At 36.5% G+C, this 23,022-nt stretch overlaps 1 protein-coding gene across 12 annotated transcripts in view; it reads right to left on the reverse strand.

Annotated features, from left to right (window-relative positions):
• The window catches only part of LOC132105699 (glutamate receptor-interacting protein 1-like), a 265,793-nt gene that overhangs the window by 89,207 nt on the left and 153,564 nt on the right, over positions 1 to 23,022 (reverse strand). Inside the window, exon 1 of one of the 12 annotated variants that reach the window (XM_059511012.1) lies at positions 10,191 to 10,506. The exons of the other annotated variants lie outside the window; for them this stretch is intronic. Within the exon in view, the coding sequence (XP_059366995.1) occupies positions 10,191 to 10,245 (55 nt within the window). The 5' untranslated portion in view covers positions 10,246 to 10,506. Of the gene's footprint in view, positions 1 to 10,190; positions 10,507 to 23,022 lie in introns of those variants that run through there. 12 annotated transcript variants of the gene reach the window in all.

Below are 23,022 nucleotides of genomic sequence, written 5' to 3' on the forward strand. Positions count from 1 at the left end.
GTAAAATCTGTTATATCGTGTAATATTAAAAACATAACATTTCTTATTTTAATCTATTTTAAAATGTAATTTATTCCTGTGATGGCAAACCTGATTATTCAGCAGCCTTTACTCCAATCTTCAGTGTCACACGATCTTTTAGAAATCACTATAATATTTTGATTTGGTGCTTAAGAAACATTTCTTAATATCATCAGTATTGTGCTGCTAAATAGTTCTTTGGAAACCATGACACACTTTTTTCAGGATTCTTTGATGAATATAGTTTGAAATACAGTAATTTATTTTAAACTTCATCCTTGCTGAATAAAAGTAAAAACTTTTTTTTGAGCTTTTAAAATGACTTTGGACTCCTCAGACCATGAATGTTGACTTCACTGCAGCACTTGATCATACAGTATGTGTGAAAATTGTGCAGACATCGGAGCTATAACTCATCCTCTGGTCAGCACCTGCTGCCGGTACTGCTGGAACGTTTGTGAAGGAAGCTTATGTAATCCTTCACCTCTGGACTCAGTGCTGGAGCTGGAGCTGCAGCTGGTGGCTCGACACACATTTGAACACTTCAAATCTCACCCTGACCCAAGCTACATCACTGATCTCATTACTGACCACACTGGACCCAAAGCAGCAGATGATCTCAGAATAGGTTCACATGGTTGGGCAGCTTAATTGGTGGTCTGCCAAATGAAGAAAATCTGAAGATAAATAGAGAAAAAGTACACTATAGCAAGTTCTATCTGTTTACAGTTCTTCAGTCTATGTGTACTTGTGATTTTCCATCTTTTAATGAATAGCACAATGCTGATGTAGAAAAAGGGGCGTCATGCACTTCATTTTGATTATTTATTATATTTTTATTTATAGGTCGAGAGAGGTGCTCCTGTATCACAAAATCAGAATGAGCTTTATTGCCAAGTATGCTTGTGCATACAAGGAATTGTTTTAGTGACAAAAGCTTCCAGTACACAGAGACAACAACAACAACACAGACAAAAAGTAGTATAGAGTGAGATGCAGGGATGTACTAGGATGGAGGGATATCAAATAAATATAAGGATATTGCACATTTTTATTGCATAAGTGTGGAACATTTAACTGTTCATGAGATAGATTGCCTGGGGGAAGAAACTTGTGTTCTTGTGCCTTGCTGTTCTGGTATTTGCAGCTCTGAGGCGCCGGCCAGATGGCAAAAGTTCCAAAAAGGGGGTAACTTGGATGTGAGGGATCCAGAGTGATTTTCTGAGCCCTGTTCCTCACTCTGGATGTATACAGTTCAGGAGCTGCTCAACCTCCTGTATGTAAGCAGACTCGTCACTGTCCTGAATGTGACCGATGACTGTAGTGTCATCTACAAACTTCAGGAGCTTGATCTACACCAATGACTGCACTTAGCCCAAAACAAGACTTTAGTTTAGTGGTACTGTTTTATTTAATATATTGTAGCTCAATTGGTAGAGCACTGCTCTATCAAGCGCAAGGTTGGGGGTTCGATTCCCCGGGAACACATAATAGGTAAAAATTGATAGCCTGAATGTAAGTCGCTTTGGATAAAAGCGTCTGCTATATATATATATACTGTATATGTGTGTGTGTGTGCGCGCGTGTGTTATCTTTAATAAGGGTATCATGCACTATTTTTTTTTAAGGTCTAGATTGGTGCTTTTGGATTGGACAAAAAAATTAATAAAATAGTAGTCTTGTGGTACATTTTTATTATTATTATTATTATTATTATATTTTTGTGATATTTAAGGGTGTCATGCACTTAAATGTATGTACTGTATTTTATAGGTCAAAAGTGGTGCTTCTTAAATCAATAGAAAAAAAAATAAAAATTGTACTCTACTGGTACACTTATTTTATTTTATCTTTATTTTATTTTATTTTTGTTGGGATCGATTTAATTTGCACTTAAAATCCATCTGACTCACAAATTTCCCGCTGTTTAAATTGGCATGATTTGAATCCCCCCAAAAAATGGCATCATATTTTAAAGAGCAAAATGTGCATGAGTTGCATTTTCTGTTATTTGGTAAACTGAAAGCAAGGAAGGTGGAGGGACCCCTGTGAGAAATAAAAACAAATGACTCTCCGTGCAAGACAGCTTCTCATTCACTAAGACTCCCCACAGTGACACCAACCATCTCAAGCAGCAAGCCCTTCAGCTGCCTCCCTCCTGTGGATAAGTGGCTAACTCTTCAGAGTGATTCTACCTTTCATTTCAGCCGACTGCGTTAGGTGCTCGTCTCTGAAGCTTATCTGCTGAGCAGGTGAGAGGTGCTCCGGCTCCCACTGAAGGCTACTGCAGTGGGTAATTGGCTGTGTGAAGTACTTGAGAGGCCAATCCATTTAAAAGCTAAAATTCAAACTGCAAGTTATGTTAGAAATTCATGAGAAGCCGAATGAATGAATCTAATGAAAGTGACTCTTTGACCTCCATAAAGGGAAGGTGCAGCACAGCGTTTTAAAAGATGAAAACGGCTGCCAGCCAAAGTATTTTAAGAAAATGTGATATTACAGCACAGTGTGTGTTCAAAAATTTCAAGATTTTCTCAGTGGGCGAAAATTTTGATAAAATTGTGTGTCCAAAGGGTAAAACAGAACTTATTTCCAGTAGAGAAAGTAAAAATTGTCTTATTTTCACCACTGAAAAGAGTTCACACAAAAAAGCTAAATCAAATTAATCTTCTGAGCTGGAATGTTTAGTGAATCAAGAATCACAAACCCAGGAGTCACTGACTGAATCAGTCTGATGAATCTTCCAATGAATGAACTGAATCACTTAGAACAGTTAATGAATCAATATCAAATATCAATCTAAAAAATATCAAGATTTCACTACTTTCAGTGCTGACATGAAGCTAATTTATTGTAGTTTTGTATCACTACTGTTTCAGACTGGTTGTTCATATGACAAATTAAATACACATTTTCGTTAATATCATAGAAAACAGTGTGTGTATATGTATAGAAACTACTGACTAAAAAACAACTTCCAGTTTATTGGAGTGAATCAGATGTTGATTTAAATGAATGATTCAATCAACTGGTCAAACTGATTCAAAATCAATTATTAAACTATTAATTACAAAATACTGTAAATCAGACTCTGAAGACGAGTTCCCTGTGCTGCTGCATATAAAAAAAAAAGAAGAAAAAAAACATTTAATTAAAATATTTTGAGTAGTTTGTCTAATATTATGGTTTTAATCATAATTTTATCTTAGTCTTTGGCACAATACAACTTCATTGTAAAAGATAAAAAAAATAAAAATAAAAATAAATATGTGTGACATTGCATGCAATCTCTAGTGAAATATGATTTCCTGTGCCATCACACTGAAGAAGTTTTTGTTTTTGGTGAACTGTTGCTTTAAATTTGCACTTCGCAACTATTTGAAGTTCCTGAACACATCACTTATTAATCAATGGGTCTTTGACGTTCTCAGTAAACTGAAATGTGTGCGATAGAGAGCAGCAGGCGCCACAAGTGCATTATCTTAGAGCAGCATGCTATATAACATCGTCTCACAACTTCAGTGCTCCCCGAGTATAAAAGAGAAAAAAAAAAGAAGAAATCAAAGCAAAGACGATGGTGGAGGGGGCCAAGTGCTCACTGGGCATGAGGAACAAACTGCTTGTTCTCTCTCACTCCACCAACTCTGGAGGAATCCTAACTGGGATAGAAGATTGAGAACATACATCTACCTCTCTACCTAGTCTTCCCCTCCCCTTCGCTACCCCATTACCACCCGCTGCTACTGAATGTTGTGAAAATCGCCTTGAGAAAGTAACTTAAAGGTGCTATACAAAATAAATGTATTTTTATAATTATATTACAATATATTTTTATATTTTTTTTTTCTTCAATACTTAATACACTTTTTTACATTTATATTATTTTTTTATAATTATATATAACAACAACAACAACAAATAAAAAAGTTCTATTGATGTATAAATCCCAAATGCAGCCCTACAAACAAGCACAGCTAAATAAATAAATGCACACTTTTTATCAAATCAAAATTTTTTAATACATTTTCTGTTACCATTAATGCATTTGTACTAAAGTATGCATTACTGAATTTGTACAAGTGTATTTAGATACAATATTTGATACAATGCCAATGTTTACATTGCACCACTAGTATTTGACACTTAATTCATGCTGGCTGTTTGTGTTTTCCATCAGCCTGGCTGTGTTCAGTTTCCATGGTTCCATTACACCTTGCAGGCAGCTTAGCCAATCAGACGACACACAACACATTACACAACCTGTCGAGAAACAATGCTGACACCACAAAATTAAGTAAGCTAGAAGCCCGAGCTCTGACACTCTGGGTCAGAACACGAATTTGGGTAAATTAGCTACACACAGGCAGCACCGCTTGATGACACGAGGTGCAGCTGACACAGGAAAAAGCAAAGCAAGCCTTGCATGTAATGAGGCTAATGAAGGCTTCTGTTCTGAATCAGGACTACTTGTTTGTGAGCACGTACGCAGTGTTTATAAAACCCTCAATGGGTTGGCGCAAAACTGAATGGCTATGCACAAAATTTGGTACAATTTCTCTGTAGAATAAGTCTAGTACAGGTTGACGGGCATCATAATACCAAAGCAGACTGCTCAAGACCAGCTGGAGGCCGTCAAGTCCTTCCAAAAACAGACACAGGGGTAGAAATGACTTAATTGGGCCTGGGAGAAAAGACAGCTGAACAAGGTCTGCCATTTATGGGTATTCAATATTAATAACCTATTTGAAAAGCACACCGGGGGTTTTCTCGAACTGAGGTGATATTTAAACCCAGCCGGACCTGAGATCGAGGAGTGCTTATCTGTCTCCCATCTGAGGTACTGTAGCACCAAAAAAAACAAAAAAAAGTACACTTAACCTTTATAAAACTCTCTGACATTCATACCCTTGGGGAAAAATTACACAGGGGCTACAAAGTAAAGCGACAGAGTGTAGTCCGTTCAAAATAACAGACTTCCTCTAGGCACAAAGGTTATTCTTCTGAAAAAAAAGACAGGGCTGATTGAAAACGCAATGGAGTCTGAGAGGCTCTCGACGCCTTGATCGCCTCACATATCAGCTGAATGACTGAACGCCCTGACACTTCATCGGCCCATGCAAGAAGGTAACGTCACAAAGCTGATATTGGTCACAAGAATTATTTTCTTTAGACTTCCACAACCTGCCTTGCTGAAGTAGGGGATGAGCAAACCACAGAGTACAAACGTTCAGCATGTAACTCTAGTGCTATGGACAAAAGAAGTCTCCCATTCATTTTCTATGCCATCTCACTCAATTTTCACTTGGTGGACTATAAAACTATCGAAAATGATCTCTGCCTCAAATGAGATGCACTGATTTTGACTAAGAATCAGGTTTCTTGCAGCTAAAAATTTACATTCTGGCGGTGAAAGTGTTTGTGTTTGTTTTTAGCAGTAAATAATGTGTCCAATTATGAGCAATTATCAATTAGGGCCCCAAAATATTTACAATGGTTGCAAATGTGCCATAAATAAATCTTGTGTGAAAATTTAAATCTTTGCTCATACAAAATAGTTTTGCTGTGTAATTAAATAAAATATACAGAATTAATTATAGAATAAAAAAAATGCTAATTTATTGCCAAATACAAATATTTTACAAAAAATATATATATATTATTGGTAATTGTTTAGCATATGAGGTCCAACTGTAAGGTTAAATCAACTGTTAGAGAAACTTTTCTTTGAATAACAAAACATTTCACTTTTTTGCACCCAATCAAAAAGCAAGCATGAACAGTGTGAATAAGCGTTAACAGAGAGGACCCAGAGCACTGTAGAAATACGCAAAAAATCACTCAGACTGCAATAGCAAACTCAGAGCAACCCTCTGGAATTGGTCCAGAGAGTTTTGCCCAGGCAAGAAGCTCTCATATTTTCTTCAGAAAAAGTAAAAATCAAGTTAATTAGTACACCTGTTTCCAGTGAAACCAATTTTACTGGCCGCAAAGGCTGAAGGTTGACACATCAGGACCCTGATCGTCGTTCTTCCCTCCATTCCATATGCCATGATTTAAATATAGGACACTTACTGGAAGCTGTCAAATCGTAATACATCTAGGCTTTACAGTTTCAAAATATGTGCCCATAACGCAGGAAAACCAAAACAGCACCTTCATCACCACCTCCTCTTCCTGGCACTTAATCCAGCTGTCAAGCAAACGTAAAAGGATTGATGGAGGCTGTTCAAAGTGAAAGCGGTGGAGATCAGGACAGACATGTGCCAGCAGAATGAATAAGAGCCAGATGCGGTGAGCACAGAATCTCATCTCTGACAGATTTCTTTTGAAACTCCAGCCTGGCAGCTCCACGAAGCTCCATGGACTCTTCTGAAACCCTGATAGCTCCTCTGGTGTGTGAATGAAACAAGAAAAAGGTGTGATGCTCATGTGGCTGCACAGCAGCAGCAGCAGCTGTCTCTGCAGTTGAATCCTAGGGATGTGTAAAAGTACATATTACTGAAGTACTCAGTGTTCAATTGCCTGAACAACAAGTCCATTTATTGGTCTTAAGACTATTTTATAATGTAATTTAATCATGGGATGACAAGGCAGATTTTTTCAGCAGCCTTCAGTATCACATGATTTCATTTCATGCTCAAGAAACATGTCTTGTTCAGAGTTAAAATCAGTGTTAAACAGTTGTGCTGAATATTTATGTGAAGATATTTTTTATATACATTTTTTCAGGATTCTTTAATGAATATAAAGTTTTGTAACATTATAAATCTCATTACTGTCACTTTTGATCCATTTAACACATCCTTGCAGAATAAAAGTATTGAATTCTTCCCGACTCATTTTAATATCTCAACCAATTTGAAGTATCACATATTTGTATCTATTTTTTTTTTCAACCAGCTCGGGCTGCATCTTTACCCTACCCCAAACATGTTTTATTCTATGCATATCAATTAACACTGTTCAATAAAAGTGTATTTATTTATGCATCTTTCGGTTCATACTGGTACCCACAGTAGGTGTGCATTTTGTCTTTCTTTATGGTTTTAATCATATCAGCAGGTTTCCTTAATGCAGCTCTACAAACTGAGCTCTAAATAGTTTTTCAGTTAGAAAGCAGGTGGCCTGAGCCACTGAGCTCAATGCAAAAGGGTTACAGTGTACCCAGTGACTGCTGAAGAATGGAAATGGAAAATGTCCCTTATCAGAGTCAGGGAGCGATTAGCATTCCATTTACTACAGCAGGTACGGTGTGACACTGCTTCCACAACCAGACACACAAACTTGAACATAAGCTCACCGACGGAAACACGTAAGCACACAACTCCCACACAAGCACAAATATACAATCTACAAAACAAACAGACATTCTTCCGTGACTAGTATCCAGATCTTTCTGCCTACCTTGTTTCCCCTGAAAGCAGTACAGTTGTGACTGGCAGCGCGGTTGGCTCAACTCATTACCTTACATGCAACTAAAATATAATTGGCACAGCTCACAGGACACCTGCAGATGAGAAGCTAGGCATGTTTATTCCAGTTGGTGAAAAAAAATGGAATACATTAATTCAATCAACATACCGCCAGGTTGGAAAAAAAAAATCATCTAATTAATATTGTTTTCAGGCACAAATTTCTCTGTTACTGTGGAGTAAAATGAAGAAGAAACAAACACCTTGAGCCTCTTTTTCATTTTCTGACTGAATGCCTGCAAATGTGTAACAGAGATATAAAACCGACAGGCATGGCACCATAAATGCCACGGCCAAGACAAATGCTGCACACGGCTAAGGCCAGGAACACTAGACGATCACAAATGAGAAGACAATTCATCAACAACAAGCTGCAATGGACCCTGGTGAGAGGAAAAAAAATAAATATGAAGCTGTTTTTTTTTTTTTCTTTGGATAGAAGTCATACATTATTCAACTTTTAAAAATAGGTTCCAAAGAGGGGTTGTACAGCAAGAAGAACCATAGAAGAATGGCTCCCAAAAGAACCTTTCAGTGAACAGTTCCATAAAGAATCATTTTTTCGTAGTGTGAAGTATATTCAGCCTGTCACTATCCTTCAAGGCCACACAAGAACCCTCTGATTATTCTTTACTTCAATATCAATTCTTCTTACTGTTGGCTTTTGATGTTGCAAAACATTGACTAATATCACCAGACAAAGCCACATTATGACATCTCTGATGTAATGAAGATTACACATTGCTTTAACCTTTTGTGTCCAGGGACCATCAGTCTACTGAAACTCGATATCAGTGTCCATTAGCTGCATCATCTGCCTTGAATAAGTTATTCCTCATATATGCTTTCATTTCACCTATAACAGATGACTCGCTGACTCATCATGAGTTGAATGGCTCTACCTAAGTGTCTTACAAACACACATACACACACACATACATACACACACACACACACACACACACACACACACACTCAGTCCAAATGAAAGGCTTAATTCAATCCATAAGCAAAAGTGGCTATTTTTTTGTAAGGATCTTTATATGACCGTTTAAATGTGCCTCACAAGTCTAAACGTGCCATTCCTAAAACGATCCACAAGTTCAAAACAGCCATCAAATGTCATAATATAAAATATGATAATAGATTTTCTATTTTCCAGTCCCACAGACTAAAAATGGAAGAAAGACTTACGAAAACAATTATTAAAAACATGTTTTTTAGGACTCTAAACCGAGAATACCAAAAAGCATCAGACTGCAGGGGGCTCGAGATGAATTTTAAAAATAAACAATGGCTAATTGAAAGAAACAGCAGGCACATAACACAACAGTCAATAATATTACATAAAATCATAATACAGCTTAATCTATCTATCTATCTATCTATCTATCTATCTATATATATATATATATATATATATATATAGAGAGAGAGAGAGAGAGAGAGAGAGAGAGAGAGAGAGCGAGAGCGAGAGAGAGAGTCATCCCTGACTTTAAACCTGTGAAAAATCCTATTTTCTCTCCACATGTTGAAAGTGTATCAGATTTGAACTGAAAATGTCAGTTTCGCTGTAATTTCTGTGCAGTTCACACTGTCATCCACAACAGATCTGTCATATCTTTTAAAAAAAAAGCCATATTCGGGACACACTCAACCGTATTGTAGATGCATTAAACCCCAGGAGGCATGATCCATAGGGGAAACTATATGACTGCTGCACAACAGCATCATGGGAAATCAGACATGAACACCTGCTGCCCCAAGTTTACACCAGACACCTATAAGAGAAGAAATCAGTTCATGCCGAAATCAGCATCCAGTTAGACACCGGTTTGTCCACGGATGAAAGGGATCTTCATTCTGGCTGAAATCAATCTTTTTAAATTTTTTTAACAAAGCCAACTGGGTATTTACTGATCTTATTGAGGTCAAGTGTTTTCCCCTGAGGGAGGACAACTTGCAGTATTTATGACAACTCCACCATTTCGCATCTCTTAAGCAATGCCAAGTTGGCTAACTCACATAAACCACTACTCCTCAAAGGAATAATGCACACACATATTTCACTGGGGTTGTAGCACTCCTCTCATAGAAAACACTATTTATGCTCATTGAATATACGGGGGGGGGAAATAGCCTTAAGTCAAAGAAACCCACCAGTCAAAATATAATATGCCACGCAACTCATCAAGATTCAGTTAAGTTTCCACTAGAGACGCTTAAAACAAACCCAGCCTGTGTTTCACACCAGGATCAGGAGAGCTTCACATCCCACAGACAAACACTATTCCCAAACCACAGCATGAAGCAGTGTGCCTTCAGGTAAATAATTAACAGGGGAGAAGCTGTCAGGCAAATACAAACAGAAAAAAAAGAAAGCAGCATTGTTCTCCTACAAGCTCACTAAGCAGACCACCAAACTATGGCACTCTACTGTTAAATAATAATGGGGGGGGGGGGGCAAGCAATACTTCAGTGCGTAATTTTATGCCCAGGGCTTCATGCGAGAACATTTCAAAACAAAGACGCGAGGTTTGATGACCATAGCTGCGCTCCATCAGGTCCGGTGACCCAGCTCTGCGTCTTTAAGCGCTGCATAAACGTTCGTATAGCCTATCATACAAGAACGCGTTCGCGTAACGGGGAGGGCTGCATAAAAGGTATAGCGAAGGATGAAAACAACCGAAACCGTACCTTTGTTCACTCTCCGCAGTATCTGGCATCGGCATTTAAAAGAGACGGCTATCATACTAGCTCAGCCGAAGTGCTCTTCCAAGGGCTCCGATAAAAGCGGTTTCTCGCACACACATAGCACAGGCGCCGTGTGTCCCACTGGAGAAAGACAGACTCCGTCCGTATACGCGATGCAGAGCTCCAATCATGCACTACGTCCCTGCAGCGCTGAGATCCGTGCTTTATAATGGCAGATCATATGTTTCCCCCACATATAAAATCCATCGGAAAGCGCGCAGAGGAAGAACACGCAGAGCGCGGCTGATGTGTCTCATCTGAGATTCAGTCTGATCTGAATGGGCTTTTAAAGTTGCTTGCTTGGTGTATTCAGTAGAAGCTGGTACCTGAGCACAACAGGAGACGAGCCGCTATTTCGTTGATGGAATTATTTGCAAGGAGTCTCCGAAATTAACCTTTTCATTAAGAGAACGGACTTTATCATTTATGAGAGAATCGTTTCAATTCGATCAATTCATTAACATGAATATAATTTGATTTCGAATTTATTACATATAGAGCTGTACAGTTTATAGTCCATTAGAAACGAATTAACCAATTTCAGCCATTTCCTATGGTTTTTTAGAATAGCTGTTTCGCATTGATTAAAATAAGTTTGATTCATTTTAATCGTAAAATCAAATATTAAATCTAGGAGCCAATGGAAAATTTGCATCCTCTGTTGTTACTGACGTAATCATAACAGCTCAATTTAATATAAAATGGACTGCAACTGAAAAATGTAAATATTATTTTTTATTTCCAAAGACAACTGCTTGCCAAAATAAATAATAAACAAAATAAATAATAATAATAATTCTGGAAGGCTGCTAGGGTGTTACTATTGTATGCAGTCTCACAATTATTAAGGGTGGTCACTGCTAGGCTCTTCAGTTTGTTTGTTTGTTTTTTCCAAAAAGAAAAAGCAGCATGATATAAACAATATCAGCAGGGATGTTTGCCTAAGCAAGCACAATTCATCATTAATAGGTTAATAAAAAAATAAAAAAAAATGATAAAATCTGAAGAATTCATTTCCACATTTTGCATTTGGTTAGTTTGCTTTATATTATATTATATTATATTATATTATGCAACATTCATAATATTTATAAACTACTTATACAAGCATGTGTGATAGAGGGATGTTATCATTATCTGCTTTGCTTTTTTCATTTAGATGCTTATTTAAGCTTGGGAAAAAAAAATCAAAGTTAGCCTTATATAAGAGAACAATTAAAAGCCCATCAATTCACCTGACAGGAAGGCAGAATAATTTTCATTAGAAAACTGAAACAAAGCATTTTTTGTCACTTCAAAAGCAAAAAAAAAAAAAAAAAAAAAAAAAAAAAAAAAAAAAAAAGCTAATTTTTGAATATGCAACAATAAGACTGTTTTCTTTCAAATACACATTTCCGAACTGTTAATTAGCCAGTAGTGTCTGTTTATTTACTCCTTAAATTTGCATAACGCCAATCATACCTCCCCTAACTCCAATCAAGAGTGAACTGGATAATTTGCAGGCCAGTGATGCTGTGTTCAGTGCTGAGCAGCAGTCCTTTTTATAACAGATACAGTAGCATGCATTTAGGTCAGTGGCAGTATCTCCGTGTATTATCAGACATTTGGAGGCTCAATAAGCCTAGCAACAAGGGACCGTGTAATAAAGGGGACTGTCTCTGTTTGTGTACGAAATACGCCTGAATGAGTCTTTAACGTGAATGAAAGTATTAAGGTCATCGCCACCATACTCCATCCCTCCCCTGACGCTCATAAGAAGAGTCTGAGATAACAGCCCAACTGCGTGTCTGAGATCAAAGTGGTCTATTCTCTCTTTCAACCCCCCTCGATTTTATATTCCCTTCATTTTAATTTTGTCAAGCATCCAGGATGACAGTCCAGTGGAGTGGATCAATGTTCCTGAAGAGAGGGATGAGGTTTAGTATTAGGATTATGCATACTGATCAGATTACACACATACAGGGATTTGTCTGTCCACTTGGCTAAATAATGCACTGGACTATCACCAAATCAAGAAGAGAGATGCATGTTGGGATATCATGCATGTGGTTGTCTGTGGGCAGAACATGCAAGAGCATAGCAAAGCCTGTCTGTTATGTGGTTAATTTGATCTGCACAGTGTTGTTTGAAGGAAATGCGGGAAATGCAGGAGATGGGAGCATTATGTCAGCTCTGTGCAAATTTTATAGAGACGTCAGTGAACTAAGGCACTCTCTCTAACTGTTTAAGATCCACCAGTGCCACATACAGCCATCCTCTATGTGCTCGTATTTAAAGAATGCTGTCCAAGATGAGAAATAATCTGAGTAAACCACAGTCATTTCCACTGTGGCCAAAGATTAAAAATTAACTTTTAAATTAAAAAATTTAAAGGCAAATAAAACTTTAAATCCAGCTTGACTCTATCCCAAAATACCCAGTGCAAGCTCTAATTTATGCATCCCTCATGAGAAACCCACAAGACAAATGTTCCCTGCTTGGGATGTACATTTGCATAAAATATTTAATCAACAAGGCATTAGTTCGAAGACTGCACAAAATGGATTGACAAGTGAATTTTAATTCTTTGTTGACATGCAGGATGCATCGAAGGGTTTACCATGCTTTTAAAATGGCCAATAAGATCTGTTTAGAATGGTTAAATATATAAATATTTACATAAAACAGTTACTAAAACACACATATATAAGTGTAAAAAAAACATTTTGCATAGTTATTACATTTAAATATGTAAATATAAAAAGTATGAAAAATATATTTATTAAATTATGATTTAAATGGTTAAATATAAGCATTAGGTAATAAAGTATGAGAATGTATTAAAATATTTGTATTTACTTCATTTTAAATACACACAATATACATATTTATGAAAAATAGAATGAAAGAAAGAATACGATTGTTTTAATATTTTGTATATACTAAAATATATCAATTTGCATAAAATAATATTGATTTTGTATTTCTTTTTTTATAAAAAGCAAAAAACAAATCCGCACACTAAGCAAAAATTATCAATTTGAACAAATGTTAAATTCTTGACAAAGGTCATGTAACCTAAACGTAGTCAATAAATATTTTGATATTTTTTGCATAGTGTGCAGGATTCGTGTTTTGCTTTTTAGTTTTTTTACTTTGTTGGTCTTTGTCTCCAATGCACCTATTGTGCAGAGTTGAATTGTTAATGTATTCCTTTTTTATAAAATAATATGAATTGTACAAACACACTCACGCAAGAGTTAAAAGTAGTTTAGAGGAAGTATGAGAACCATTTAAAATTTTAAACTTTATAAAATGAATTCTACATAAAAATGTATGCTATGCTCACACACAACATTTATATTTGAGAGATTCTTAATCACTGAGTTGAGCGTGTTTTTTTTCTGTCCATGCTCAGACAAATTAACATCTTCAAGTTCCATGATCACTCCCTCAATCTCAATTATAGGGACTGCACATGTGTGTGAAACATTCTTAAATAACGGGAATCAAGTCTCTTGTTTGTCTCCCGGGATGGTGCAATCAATTTTCCTGGGATGTGCTTGGCGGCAATGCCAATCAAACCAGTAGGATGCTTTATGTTTTCTCATAACAGCTCTGAAGGTGACAGCTGACTTGAACAGGAAACCGTTCCATCAGGGTTGCCGAGTTTACATTTACGTGCATGTGAATTCAAGTAATTGGTGGGTGTTGTGCATGGATGCATGTAGCCTGTCACATCAACCTGACATACTGGTGCAAAGGACTGTTATTACTGAAATTGTGAAGCTGTGAACTTGCCGGGTTGGGTGTCCTGGCAAATCTAGTCATTAGATGCTGAAAGAATTTATGGAAACTACAGTCAGACAGATGGAAAATACATGTCAAAACAGTCCATCCAACTGCTTGACTCCACTAAAACGCCCCTTTTGACCTGCTTACTTAGAGGTCTTGGAGGATTAATTCTCTTAATGGTTCTCTCAAATGAGACAAACTTCTCTTAAGAAATCCAAAGAATTGAGAACACATTTTCATAAAACCATTATTATTAAAAGCAAGGAAATGTCACTCAACTGAAAGAGGATATAGCTTAGCTCTCATCATCATGAATCCTGTATATCTTGAGGTTGGGATTAACCAGACCAAGAAAAATTTAACCACCGTGTTTTTGACAAGCAAGCTGGGGGAACATTTTCCCCACAAAGAGCAAAAGCACTGAACTATTATAAAAGAGCAGTAAAAAGCCTTTAAAGAGTCTATAAGGAGCTGCAGGGACAATGGCGGGAGCTGTCCAGCAGCACTGGTGCTGAAATGGCGAGGACAGTGGTTTATTGTTATATACAACATCAGCCTCTGGCGGTGAAAGTTGTGTACTGCACTATCAATCAAAATGGCTCAAACAGAATAATTGCAGTGCTGCAATTCAACCCATAGATTTGATAGTTTCAAACAAATCAGGGCATTAAAATGCAAAGGTGTTACATATATAATCATAATTTTTCATTCCACATAAACAGTGTACATCCTTTTGCACCTCACCCCACTCAGCTGGACAGAAATCAGGGGCTGTGTGGGCCAAACATCTCTGTTAGTTAATGGGAGCAGCTTGAAATGATGTGTACTTAGTTCCAGGGCACAGCATTCTGCAGGAAGTGTCTATTTAAAACTGAGTAGGGGGACATCTAGTGATTCATTCATATTGAAGTACATGTAATATGTGCCATAATCACTCCTGCAGAGAAATAAGACACTGACATTTGATATTGACATTCATTAGAGCATTTTATACTTTTCCAGCCTCCAATAAGAGTGTTTTAGTAATCAATGTAGTCTCAATCTGACACAGTCATCTGCTGGTTGTAGTCAATTAACCTGATTTAACAGTTAAGTACTGAAATTAATATTTCATATATAAAGCATGGTTTTAAATGTAAAAAACTGCCATAAACATTAAACCGGCTTAAAATACATGCACTAAAAATAATTTTTTTCTCTCTCTCTCAAAATGCCCATGGATCTCTTAAAACCCTTTAAATAATAAACTGACTTTGACTACCATTTTAGGTAACGTTTGCACTATTACTTATTTCTTTGGCTAATTGACATCTAATTAAGATATATATTAATTGACAACATAGCAGGCACAATAAAGCAGGCACGTAGCCATCTCTCTCGCTCTTTCACTATTGTAGTTTAGAGAAAGCTCTATATTGATTCAGCCTAATGGAAGCAAATGGAAGGGTCGGACTGAAGCCCTGGCCATTACGTGCAGGGAAATGCGTCACAATCTCATGCAAATGAGGCACTTTCACACTACCTTTAATATAACATCTGTAAATAACAAATATTACCTTAAAAAGCATGAAGAAGGGTAACAATTGGTATGTCAACTTGAGTTAGAGAGATGCTATAATTATTTTTGTTTTTAATAATATTTTTATAATAATAATAATACTTATTATTATTATTATTTTAGATGTATATAATTAATAATCAATAATAATAACAGTTGTTTTTGTTATTATTTTTATTATAGAACTGAAAATTATTATTATTTATTTATTTTTTTGTCAATTAGTTCTGGTAATGCCAACATTCTTCTTGCAATTAATGCTTCCTCTTAGTCACAAAGCTTGTCTTTCTAGTTACAAACTGTATGAAAAGCCAAGCGCTTTAAAAGTGTGATGCTACTGCATTACCCAACTGATCTGTGTGGTCACCCCAATTATCTGAGCAACCCAATAGACAGTGCACAAACTTGCCTACTTGGTTTACTTTGCAACCCTCTGATAGTGCTGTGTAAACTACAAATTGGCCAAACAGAAGCGCAGTAATGATACACACTGGCCTGCTTTTGGCGCTCAAAACAATACTCAGAGTAAAATTTACTGAAAGCAATCTATGGGGAAAAAATGGATAAACAAGAAAAAGAGTCACTTCTTTCTTGCAAATAAACATACAGTATCACCACCAGATGTCATGAACTATGGCACTTAAAATTATAATAAAGCAAGACTCCCATAATATGCTCTCATAACATTTCATGTATATCGTTAACAACAGATGGAAGAACTCAGGAACTTGGGACATTTCACAAACAGCACCGTGACACTGTTTAATCAACTCAGCGGTTATCAAGCTTCCCCAAACGTCTCATAAAAGACACACTTTGCATACCACTGCTGCAAGACTGGCAAAGCTGGGACTATGGCATCTCCCGACTGACATGATTGGACACTGCAGGGTGTGTGCCGCCAACTCGACCTTATCCCAAAAAAAAACAAAAAAACACTTGACCTTGAGTGAAAATCTTCCAAGGGTACCATTTGCTACTCAGGACAGGTGCCAAGAAGAGAAACAGACCACTCAGTGTCACCCGTCAGATAGACGGTCCACTGCATCTATGGTTTTCATCATAAGTGGCCTGCATTTGACTGAAAATATTATTTTGAAAGACCAAAAGCCCACTGATGTCCCTTTCAGACATGTTTGTCTTCCAGCCAAGGTGCAAGTTGAGCGATTAATAGATCTAGTGAAGCATCACCATCCCATAGAACTGACTTAAGTGGCTTTTTCCAGATAAAAGAGCGGCAAGGGAAAGTAGATTGATCAGGATTTAAAACACAAGAGCACTGAGTGTCGCCACACAAGAGAGCAAAATGAAACTCTTCTGCTGGTCCGGAATGTCACTCGCAATCAGTTCCTTTGTTTCAAGCAGATTGTATATCAAGTCTGATGAAACACTGATGACGGTGATTTCTCAAAGACACAAAAACACGGCCCTGCTTCCGACAGGAAGCCGGGAAAAAGAGTTAACAAAAGAGCCTCCACCACCTCTTTACTTTGAAGGCCACATCAAACATCAAACACATGCCGTTTGCTCAAGCAGTCTCTCATTCCCTCTAAAAAATCCACTAACACTTGCCGAAGCATCCTGCCCATTCTTTGATCCAAGTGGCTTTTGAATGCAACTTCATATCTTTGAAAAGTTTCATGATTATTGGGTAAAACAAAAATAAATTGCCTCAAAAAAGCTGTGACAGAAACCACACATTCTCATCAGGTCAAATCAAGTCGCAAGTTAATCGTTTCACACAAAAAAATGGTCATCTCCTCATCCTTGCTCAACATGTATGACTAGATTATAAATCACTATTGTCAAGCTGCCTTTTTCCCATATTCATAATGCACAATTGTCACTGGCTAGAATTAGAACAAAAATTGTATCACTAGACAGGTAAAAAATAAGAAATGTGGATTTAAAAAAAGACCATGAAAATTTTAATTTACAATTATTTGTTATTAAAACCATACAATCTGGCAAAATCTAAAAAAGGAACTATTTTAAATATATCATTATAAATAATTTGTATTAATAAATACATACATTTTGGCAAAACTTGCACTCAAACTGGTGCTTAAATTGTCATTAAAATTAAATTAAATTAAAATACTATTATGAAAAATTATATAGATTCTGCCAAACCTGTCACTCACTAAATTGACATTAAACTAAAATAAAAGAAAATAAAAGAAAAATAATAATAATAAATTAAAATAAATCATATACAATCATTATAAATTATTACTAATCTACTTAAGTAAAAATAATAATAATAATAATAATTCATAAAAAAGTATAGCACTCAAAGTGGTGCTCAAATGGCCAAAACAAAACACACAAAAAAAGGGGTATTTATTACTCATTTCCTTATAAAAAGTACAATATCAAAATATAATAAAGAGAGGATATCAGATGGCAATTCCACAGTTTTTCAACACAGAAATGTTTCTGAATGGCTAGCATATTCACACACAATGGTATACTGTATAAAGAAATAACACACACACACACATACAAACAAGGTAACACTTTAGTTTAAGGGCCAATTCTCGCTAATAACTAGTTGCTTGTTAGCATGCATTTTACTAGCATATTGGCTGTTTATTATTACTTTTAAAGCACTTTATAATGCCTTATTCTGCATGACCATATTTTAGATCCGTTAAACATACCCCATACCTAAATTTACAACAACCTTACTAAGTATTAATAATCAGAAAATTAGGAGTTAATTGAGGAAAAAGTCATAGTGAACAGTGATGAATTGATTGCCAAACTAAATGTAACCCCACCATTTCCTAACACTTTCAAAATGACTCTGTGCTCTACATCAAATAACAGGCACATCAGATTGGCCAACATCTCTTGTTCTCACCCTCCTCTCCTGCACCTGCTGGTTCCTCCTCGGGGGTCTGAGCAGTGTGACAAGGTCTCCAGGAGAGCGGGACCCCGGCCCAGCTGTGCAGCAGCCGTCGCATCCTGCCTCTGATTCTAGCCTCCGATTCTCCGTCTCTGACCCGTGAGAACAGTCCCTCAACCTCTGCGCTTCTCTAATCGACCCTCTCCTCTACTAAAACAAGGCTAATTGATGACCAAAAACCAGTATACCCACACCAAATCTCTCTTTGCTCCACAAGAGGGCGGCAACGTGTACAGCAAACGCAGGTGTAGGGGACGGTGGTTGCCACGGAGACAGTGCGGTGGATCTCGAAAGGGCAGATCTGAGAACAGCAGTGTGTGGTTTACAGGAGTTGACAAGTAGTGGGCTGAGTGAGAGTCACTGACAACATATGGGACCAAAGCCCCTCTTTTTCTGCGTATTTCTGCGTGAGAGAGCTTTAAAAAAGCAATATAACCGCAAGCAAAGCACATGGTAACAATATGCAAAGCAGCTCATGAATATTATGAATATGAATGACTTCTCCGCAGGGTGGCTTAGTATGTCTGCACTATATGGATTTAGAGGGAGGATGAGCACTCATCTGACCCGGCAAACACACTCAGTGCTATCAATGCACTAGGTAGTGTGTATGTGTGCCTCATTGACCCTTTTTCCCCATCACAGTCGACTGCTGCTAATCTAAACGCCTCATTTAAAGGTCAGTTGACCCAGAACGCTTCCTGTATAGAACACAATGAACCGCTGCAGTGGGGGGAGCAATTAAACAGGCCAGTGTTGACTTTGATCATTCAAGCTCTTAATGTTGTCGAAGTCGCTGCGGCAAATGGATGTGCCACTGACAGTTTAATAGAGGAGGCGCTTTGCAAATCACCAGATGAGATGTAGAGCTGAAGATGACCAGCAGAGGGAGTCATTTTACCGGGTTAGTTCATGTGAGTAATGAGATTTCTGCCAGTCACCTCAGAAAATACATACATCATACATACATCATCACAGGAATAAATAATATTTTTAAATAAATATCAACAGAAAACGTTTAAAAATGTAATAATACAAGTAGATAAATTCATTAATCTCAAAATATTGTATTAATATATTACATTTTATTATTAACTATTAAACTGTATATTTCTAAGCATAAGCAGTTGCTGGAAACGTAATCGTCAATGTTCCAATGTTGCTTATATATATATATACATATATATATATATATATACATACATATATATATACATACATATAAAGTAAACCAAACCCGATATCGCAAATATATAAGATATATCACCCAGTCCAAGTAGAATGGCAGTGGAAATACTGTTTGTATCAGAGACAAGCATTGCCATAATAAAGGAATGACAAACAGCATCCATCAATCTTCATCAATATTATTACAGAACACTCGGCTCGGCTATCAGTATATCTGCATTTAATCAGGATCAAGGCTCAGCCAGAGGGCAGATGATTTTCTGTGTGTTTATGTGAGAGAGAGAGACAGGGACAAAGAGAGACTGCGAGTTCAGTACATCCCGCGCAGCCTTGAACATCTACGCTGATAAGAGCCCTGACAACATTTGACCTCTGCTGCTGCATCACCCAAACACACTACTGCTGTTTTATCCCACACACTCTTGCTATCCAGCTCCAGCACCCATTTAATATTATAAATACTATATTAATATAATTAATATATATATATATATATATATAATAAATAATAGCTATAACCATTAAAACAATGTTTTATGATACTGTAACAGGGCTGCTATGAAATAAACCTTAAATATTTAAATAAATTACCTGAAATAGGGCTGAAATAAATGATAAATATTAGATGAAAAACTTAAATTTAAACTAAAATGAAAATATTGCCTTGGCAATTTAACTAAAATAATATAAATTTGAAGTAACTAAAAATTACTAAAATAACTACAACTAAATAAAACTGAAATAAAAATAATTTAACCTATATAATAATAATAATAATAAAAGCACATAAAATTACTAACGTTACATAACATTAAAAATAAAATTGAAAAGAAAAACTAAAGTTAATTCAAAATGTCAGTAGACACTAAAATACATTCATAAATATAAATAATATTAAAGTAACATTGGTAATAGGGATGGGACGGTATGAAAATTTAATATCACGATTATAGTGACTAAAATTATCACGATTATCAATATTATCACGGTTTTGTTGAAACAAGATGAAAGTGTTCAAAAATAGTTGATGCTCACACTGAAAACATTTCAGCAAGTTTTATATTTAATAATCAACAAACAACTAATAAAACAAGCAACTCTATGCACTTAATTTAAAGAAAGATTAAATTCTGTGGCATTTCCTTCCTTACAATGAAAAGTGAAGAAGCATAGAAAAGCATAGAAAAGTCACTGACTTTCGCCATTCCTTCTCGAAAAAAAACAAAAAAAAACATTGTGCGCTGCGCTTGCGTCAGACTGTTGCTGGCTGGACATGATTTAATAGTGAGTTATTAAAACCACGATAATCAAACACGGTTTTAATGATAATTCATTTTTAAACGATATTACTAACCTTCAGCACATTTTATCACGGTTATCAATAAAACCGGTTATCGTCCCATCCCTAATTGGTAAGAAATACAGCATTTCTAAACTCTTACAGTTGACTGCAATTTTAATTGCACTTTAATGTTTTTGGTAAACATTAATGTTTACTGTAAATCAATAACTGGAAATCAGATATTAACTGGGCCTAAGGGCACAAAAATAGGCAAAAATATCACTTTAAATAAATACTTCAAAAGCTAAAAATAAAATGAAATTATGTAAACTTTTTTTTTTTCATAGATCTATATTCCACAACATTTTATTGTAGGCCATTAAATTTAAGATGTTATGCCGTGAATAGAACTCACGGAGATTTCTGCCACTCATCAAGAAAAAAACAATTGAAAGAGGAGGATATGATGATAATCTCAAGATTTAACTTTGACCTTCAGCCAAGTCAAAAAGTGTCCTCGAAAGTGGAGGATTCAGGATTGAAAAACTTTTCATAATCCACAGCTAAAATCAAGTCCTACACTACTCCTGTACATTGTTTTCCTCACTTAACACATTTTATACCTATAAATACTTCATACTATGGGATTAAAATGATTTGTGAACATCACATTACACAAGGCTGACAGACTTGTCTGCACTTAAGCAGCAACGTCCTGGCAAGCAATAATAACTAACACTGAAATGTGTCACCAGTACACATGGTTTTAAACCACCTCAGAAAATGTAACCCCCAGAATGCAACATTCTCTAAGCACACAAATACTTTGGTCAGTCAACATTCCATAGCCTTAGGGCTGCAGGTAATTGTTAGCTGGCCTCCGGCATCTCCATTTGTTTGTCCCAGCTGACTGACATGAGTCTAAAAGAGCTGGGTGACCTCTTTACAGTACAGCAGTTGACTAAGTGTGAGATACGCAATCATTGCAAATGGTGCATTATGGGTGCAGTCGGCATCCCTCTCGCTGGTTGTTCCTTAAAGCCATCAGGCTTTGACAGGGCAAGCCAAGCGGAGAGTTAGACTGGCATTATGCAGTCCTGCCACCCCCTGGGATATGCTGATAAGCACTTCCTGTGTGAGGGGGAAGCAGTTATTTTCAGGGCTGCTATGCACGCCTCTCCTTTCCATCCCCAAGATCTTATTAAGACCAAGCCAGCTTCATGTCAAATGAGTTCAGACTTCACAGTGCCTCCTCAAAGATGGCCCAGAATGCATTTTGGATATTTAGACTAGTTTTTAAAGACGGATTAAAAATAAGTAAATAAAAACGTTAATTCTAAATATCAACATGGAAAGGCCTGAAGATAAAAAAAAACCCTCTTTAAACTCCCCACCCCCAAAATAAAAATTGCCATAATTTATATCATTCCAACCCTGTATGACTAACTTTCTCCCATGCAACATAAATGATGATATTTTGAAAAATGCTTTAACCTATTTTGATCCACACAATGAAAGTCAATGGGGTCCAAAACAACTAACAACAAAACAAGACTTTTACTCATTTTCCAAACCATTTTGTGTGTGTGTGTTGCATAGAAATAAAGAAGGTCAATACAGGGTTGTGATGGCATGAGGTTGAGTAAATGATGACATGATTTTCATTTTTGGGTGAGCAAACCATTTATATTCAAACACACATGCACTGATGTCGCCCATCAAATCACTGACATCAGCATGACCTTATATCTTTTAACTGCATGTAAATATAGTGACTGATGTCATCAGGTCATCATAAAACTACAGGGCTCTCACTGGTTCACAAGTGTGACAGGCAATGATACACTTAAAATATTAAAGAGACTTACCTGAATGTTGCAGAGGCAGCAAGAGGGGGAGAGAAAGAGAAACATTATATTAGTACAAAATCATCATAATATACATTTAACTGTTATAATTTCCCACAGTTAGATATGTTTAATATCTCAATCAGTTATCCTTATCCACCAATGTGTCTCCTCTCGAGCTTTCTGAAGAAATGTCTACCAAGTCAGATTTCAGT

Source organism: Carassius carassius, chromosome 26 (genome assembly GCF_963082965.1).
Source record: "Carassius carassius chromosome 26, fCarCar2.1, whole genome shotgun sequence".
NCBI lineage: Eukaryota > Metazoa > Chordata > Actinopteri > Cypriniformes > Cyprinidae > Carassius > Carassius carassius.